The sequence below is a fragment of the Octopus bimaculoides genome, chromosome 1 (genome assembly GCF_001194135.2).
Source record: "Octopus bimaculoides isolate UCB-OBI-ISO-001 chromosome 1, ASM119413v2, whole genome shotgun sequence".
NCBI classification, from domain to species: domain Eukaryota; kingdom Metazoa; phylum Mollusca; class Cephalopoda; order Octopoda; family Octopodidae; genus Octopus; species Octopus bimaculoides.
Window position 1 is genome coordinate 100,745,226 of NC_068981.1, and position 4,097 is coordinate 100,749,322.

The 4,097-nt window shown below is 36.0% G+C and overlaps 1 protein-coding gene across 1 annotated transcript in view; it reads left to right on the forward strand.

The window, feature by feature from the left end:
- The first annotated feature begins 1,964 nt into the window (after window positions 1–1,964).
- Window positions 1,965–4,097, forward strand: part of LOC106875355 (GMP reductase 2) — a 39,283-nt gene continuing 37,150 nt past the window's right edge. Inside the window, exon 1 of the mRNA XM_014923447.2 lies at window positions 1,965–2,357. Within this exon, the coding sequence (XP_014778933.1) occupies window positions 2,271–2,357 (87 nt within the window). The 5' untranslated portion in view covers window positions 1,965–2,270. The remainder of the gene's footprint in view (window positions 2,358–4,097) is intronic.

The following is a 4,097-nucleotide window of genomic DNA, read 5'->3' on the forward strand; positions in this document are numbered from 1 at the left end:
TCAGTAGTGAACCTGGCTTTACAGAAACTTACTGGTGGTCATTAAGGGGAGAGAGAGAGAGAGAGAGAGATTCACAGTGCTGGAGGACGTCATTGCTAATTGCTGTCTCCAGGGTCGGCTGAAATCTTCATAAGCTGAAATATTCATGGAATGGGAGCAAATGAAGTTCATTTTTTAACATAGTTCCTCTTACTGTCCACACACTTCCTTCAGTAATTGCAGTGCTTGGGTCACACTGGTGAAGAAGCTACCCTGTTGGTCAAAAGAGTCATCAACAGCAGATAAGATGTCATCATCACAGCGATACTGGTGCCCAGCCGAGGGTTTTAATGTTGGGAAACAGATGATAATCAGATAGAACCAAATCACTAACCTAGGGAGGGTGATCAACCATTTCAAAGTCAGTCATGCACAGCAGCCATTGAAACCAAGGACTTGTCTACTGAAGCAGTGTCCTAATGAAACAAGACGCCATTCATCAGTTTGTCTGGGTGCTTGGTCTTGATAGCTTTTCAGAACTGCCTTAGCAAGTTGTCATTGAACATTCCATTGATCGTTTTGAAGATAGTCAATAAACACAATATTTTTTGCATTAACATATAGCATGTGTAATAATGTGAAGTATATTTTGTATACTAAAATGTTTAATTTCAGAAATTTATCAAGCGAGCAAACATAAGCAATAAAAATACAAATTGCAAGTGTTTCAAAATGTGGGACACTACATGAAAAAAACTAACAAAAAAGAAACAAAATAGTGGTGTTTGTCTTCCAAAGGTACGATGAGAGGGCTCTATGTGGTGTGTCACTGAATGGGAACAGAAGTGGGGTGTGTGACATTACATTGACTAATAACCATAAAATAGTGCACAGAGAGTCCACACACATGCACGCACACACACACACACACACACAACACTTAGCATTGTAGGTGTTCTAATACCCTCTGTCATATTTAATGACAATTATAGCTTCCCTCTCTGGTGATTCATTGCTAAACCACTGCCTAATTTAATTGTATATATACATATATTCTTCTACTCTTTTACTTGTTTCAGTCATTTACTGCAGCCATGCTGGAGCACCGCCTTAATGTGTTTTAGTCGAAGAAATAGACCCCAGGACTTACTCTTTGTAAGCCTAGTACGTATTCAGTAGTATATATTTCTTTGGGAATTTTATGACCAGCCTTATCAGTTAAGATTTTGGACTTTTTATTTATTTTTGTCCTTTGTTCTAGTTTTGAGAAGAAACCTAACTTCAAGCAACTTTTTACAGATTAATTTTTAGACACTATTTTCTAATCATGGCAAAGTATGTAGGGGGTGCAAATTTTGATTTTACACCCGCTAAAAATTTTAGGGGGTGCAAGCGCACCCCCTGTTCCCGGGCCCTTGGCAGTCTCCATTATCTTAGAGATATTGGAAGTTAGTTTGAGAGGGTAACAGTAGCCAGGGTTAGAGAAATTATCTTTCTTGAAATGGGACACACTGTTATTCATTTTCAAATATCAAAGTTGATCCCGAAAGGAAGGGAATGATTGAAGAGCTTGGTAGGTAGGTATACATATTGTGTCTGTATACACCAGGTATATACTTGCATATATTTATATGCATATGTTGTGTGCTAAGGTAGTATTTTGATGACTACTATTGAAAAGTTAAGAATAGAGCCCCCTATATACCCACAATTTCGAATGGAAGACGATGATTAACTGTCGTGGCGTTGTGGGTGGGTCTGTTGATCATTGTTAGTTAAACATTTGGCGACTAATGGCTAATATTTAAAAAAAAGTTACAATAGCCTGGGACATGGTAACACAACATATTTCCAGTTTTACTATTACTTTTACAGAGTTCTAGGTATCGTTTAATGTCAGAAAACTTCAAGGTTACATAAACTTGTCCTTTGAAATTAAGAGCTATAAATTCATCTAAAAATAGATAACTGGAAAACACAGAGAAAGCTATTACATTAAAACACACAGAAAGCTATTACATTAAATTTAGTTGACAATAATTTAAGAATTTTACTAGCGTTTCTGATATTTTTGTTTACTTTTTTTAAACATATCTTTGTGAGTGAGATCGATTTTGGCACATTGCAGCTTCCATAGTTATTCATAAGCTGTCTACCTGTCTTACTGACAATCTGTCTGCTGGAGTCTGAAGCAGCACACCTCGAATGAATACATATTACATGTCTTTTTAGGTACTAAACAGATTTAACACACTTATATATTAGAAAGTAGATCTTGAAGGTGGAGCAAAATGCCACGCATCGATAGTGACATCAAATTGGATTTTAAAGATGTATTATTGCGTCCGAAGAGAAGCACGATTAAAAGCCGAGCTGACGTAAGTTGTGTAATTTTTTTTTCTTCTCACTATTATGGGAGTCAATACAGATAATAAAAATAATACTTGATAGAATCCGCTGTATTTTCAAAACAATAATTTCATCTAATTCAGTATTTGGTACTTGTAATAACTTCTAGTTGTAAAGCTTCTTTCAGTATTTTAGATCACTACGTTTCGCTGTTATTGGAAAACCAAATGCCGGCATTGTTTTTGTCATAGATATATGTGTCATAGTATGCGCTGCGAAATTTTAATATCGGTATTCTTTCGGTCACATCCGAAACAACAGACAAATAATTGAATGGCCAAAAGAAGAATATCATAAATATCACCGGTACAGAATATCGCTGATAATTTATGTTCTTGAATATATGCATCTAAAGAAGACTACAAAGTAATAGTTGCGACTTTCTAGAGAATTCTCAGACTGTCATATTTTCTAATAATATTTAGGCTGAATAGGCCTATCTTGTTTTAAAGAGAGAGAGAGAGAGAGGATGTTGTGATATTTATGACAGCAACAACGTAAGTGGAATGGTTCTAACCAAGATGCTTGCCATAATTTAATTCTAGATTCAGTCGGCTGATTTTCATCGTCCTCTAATCGATAAAATAAGTACCAGTCAAGTAGAGGGTCGATATTAAAACTATACCCCTACTCCCCAAATGCGCGACCTTGAGCCTCAGGCGATTTTAACTTTGCTTATCATCCTTCGTGGATCGATAGAACAAGTACAAGTTAAGCAGTAGATCGATATAATCGACTTGCTTGTCGCTACCCTTTAAGAAATCTTGGTCTTGTGTCCAAATGACATGTCTAAAACAATTTAGTTCTATTTGTTTACATTGAGACCGAATATAGCCGGTCTCGAGTTTATCTTTTGCTTCTACAATTTTAATCACATTACTATTGTGTCCGAAGAGAATATAACCATAGCAAACTCGTTTCCTTTCTCTGTAAAACTGGGATCTTGTGTCTATCAAAGAATATTATGTACTAATTTAAATACTTCTGATTCTATACCTTTCATTGGCATGTAAATTTACTTCCTCCCCGCGACAAAATGGATTATTCAGTTTCACAAATTGTTTTGTAACACACAAATAATTCAAACAGTGGAATGAATTTGATCCGTGATGAAGAACAGAAGCCTAACACTTTGGGTACACTTCACCTCTCATGAAAGGTTCTGTCCGAAGCGTTAGACGTCTTACGCCATAATTTTTTTTATTCACTGGTTGAACCATTTTTATTACTTTTTATCGACGCACAACATCACTAGTTTCTTCAGATTCTACTGCTGCACTTTTAGCAGCTTGTTACGTGTGTGCGTGATACACACACCATTTATGTAATTTCATACACACACCTAATCATATCGCTACATGTATATATATATTCGTACCCCACCGCCTCTCTCTCTCTCTCCCTGCCTGTGTACACACACACTAAACTTTGTACCGAATCTGTCTGTCTGTCATAATATATACTGCTCTACACCTTAGAGTGTGCTTCTTCTCCGGATATGTTTTCTACAAACGACCTATCTATCTATCTAGCTATCTATTGGACTCTCTCTCTCTCTCTCTCTCATATATATATATAAGAGAGAGAGTCCAATGCAGATTCGCACCTCACCTTGAAAGATGCATTTTTCTGAAAAAAGTTTATTCGAATTCCTATGTTTTACATGTCGGACATTATGAATATGCAAAAAAAAAAAAAAAAAAAAAAAA